A 2,440-nucleotide genomic window follows, 5' to 3' on the forward strand; every position below is an offset into this window, starting at 1 on the left:
ACACACACAGGGGAGAACATACAAGACACACACAGGGGAGAACATACAAGACACACACAGGGGAGAACATACAAGACACACACAGGGGAGAACATACAAGACACACACAGGGGAGAACATACAAGACACACACAGGGGAGAACATACAAGACACACACACGGGAGTAGAATGAAATGATATCAGAATACATATGTATAAAATATGAGAACACGGAGTGTGAGGGGACACCGGGCTCCTGTAATATGTATTCTGACACACGTGGCCCCATAAGCTGCCGTTCTCTGGTATCCGGGGAATGAATCCATTTCTGCAGCACTTAGCGTGTGCCGTCCTCACCCCGAACTCACATCATGTTATTACATGACACGTATGTTGCGTCTTACACACTATAGACAGATGTGAGGTTTTGGTCCTTGTCTGTACGAGACACGCACAGGGGAGAACAGAGCAGAACATGCACCATACACGCCAGGATCTTGCGGGACATGTAGCTGATATGACCTCTTTCTGGTTGTTAGGACGCCAAGTTTGCCGTCGTTCTGGAGGAAGATTTGGACATCTCGGTGGATTTCTTCAGGTGGGTGACGGCTGGCGTGTCAGTCTGCATGTCGGAGCGTGGCATTGGTCACCTGTGTGCGGCACACGGAGTAGCCATTCAGAATATGTGGATTCTGATCTTGTTTTTAAAGGGTTTACATGTATGTTCATGTTTTAGGAATATGTATTGGGAGTGAACAGTTTACACGTATGTTCATGTTTTAGGTGTGTATTGGGAGTGGACAGTTTACATATATGTTCATGTATCTGAATATATGTTGGGAGTAAAGGGTTACACGTATGTTCATGTTATGTGAATATATGTTGGGAGTGGAGGGTTACACGTATGTTCATGTGTTACATGTGTATATTGGGAGTGGAGGGTTACACGTATGTTCATGTGTTAGGTATGTATATTGGGAGTGGAGGGTTACATGTATGGTCATGTGTTAGGTATGTATACTGGGAGTGGAGGGTTACACGTATGGTCATGTGTTAGGTATGTATACTGGGAGTGGAAGGTTACACGTATGTTCATGTGTTGGGTATGTATATTGGGAGTGGAGGGTTACATGTATGTTCATGTGTTAGGTATGTATACTGGGAGTGGAGGGTTACACGTATGTTCATGTGTTACATGTGTATATTGGAGTGGAGGGTTACACGTATGTTCATGTGTTAGGTATGTATATTGGGAGTGGAGGGTTACACGTATGTTCATGTGTTAGGTATGTATACTGGGAGTGGAGGGTTACACGTATGTTCATGTGTTGGGTATGTATATTGGGAGTGGAGGGTTACACGTATGTTCATGTGTTGAGTATCTATATTGGGAGTGGAGGGTTACACGTATGTTCATGTTTTAGGAATATATGTTGTAAGTGGAGGATTACATGTATGTTCATGTGTTAGGTATGTATATTGGGAATGGAGGGTTACACGTATGTTCATGTGTTAGGTATGTATATTGGGAGTGGAGGGTTACACGTATGTTCATGTGTTGGGTATGTATATTGGGAGTGGAGGGTTACACGTATGTTCATGTGTTAGGTATGTATATTGGGAGTGGAGGGTTACACGTATGTGTCATGTGTCCGCAGTTTCCTGAGTCAGACGGTCCATCTCCTGGAGGAGGATGAGAGTTTGTATTGTATCTCTGCGTGGAACGATCAGGTGAGTGTCCCCGCCCCCACACAGCGGGTGTCCCCTCCCCCACACAGCGGGTGTCCCCTCCCCCACACAGCGGGTGTCCCCTCCCCCACACAGCGGGTGTCTCCTCCCCCACACAGCATTGTGATATTACCGGACACGCTACATTCTATAATGATCATACATCACGGGGGGAGGGGGCGGCCCGTACCGGGTGACACCACAATGACGGACCGTCATTTTGGTGTCACCCCCGCAGTCCAGCACTTAGTCATGGACCAATAGCCCGACACCGGCACCTGGCAAGGGGGACACGGTGACATCACTGATCCCACCAGGTCAATGTCCCCGCCTCTCTTTGCCGGCGTCCATCTTGGTGAACAGTGACGTATATCGGCACACATGCACGGCGCACGCATCATGTGACACACTCCATGCTGCCGCCGCTGATGAATCATCTGCTGATGTGAAACGCGTCCAGACCGCGGCTGATTGGCCCCCCGAGGTTCCTCTTTGGGGGTCGGCACTCCCTCATTTCTCTGCCTGATCCCCACACAGGGCTATGAACACACCGCCGAGGATCCGTCGCTCGTCTACCGCGTGGAGACAATGCCGGGCCTGGGGTGGGTCCTGCGCAGGACTCTCTATAAGGAGGAGCTGGAGCCAAAATGGCCGACACCAGAGAAGGTAACCAGTCCCCGTTCCAGCGCCGGCTCATCCCTCTATCTGCTCATCCCTCTATCTGCTCATCCC

The 2,440-nt window shown here is 49.2% G+C and overlaps 1 protein-coding gene across 1 annotated transcript in view; it reads left to right on the plus strand.

The window, feature by feature from the left end:
* Window positions 1-2,374, plus strand: part of LOC108804177 (protein O-linked-mannose beta-1,2-N-acetylglucosaminyltransferase 1-like) — a gene marked incomplete at its 3' end in the record, with an annotated part of 4,023 nt that extends 1,649 nt beyond the window's left edge. The window contains exons 3-5 of the mRNA XM_018575933.1: window positions 520-578; window positions 1,639-1,711; window positions 2,246-2,374. Coding sequence (XP_018431435.1) covers window positions 520-578; window positions 1,639-1,711; window positions 2,246-2,374 — 261 coding nt within the window. The remainder of the gene's footprint in view (window positions 1-519; window positions 579-1,638; window positions 1,712-2,245) is intronic.
* Window positions 2,375-2,440: the final 66 nt, after the last annotated feature.

This window comes from Nanorana parkeri, unplaced genomic scaffold (assembly GCF_000935625.1).
Source record: "Nanorana parkeri isolate BGI_ZX_2015 unplaced genomic scaffold, ASM93562v1 scaffold5868, whole genome shotgun sequence".
NCBI lineage: Eukaryota > Metazoa > Chordata > Amphibia > Anura > Dicroglossidae > Nanorana > Nanorana parkeri.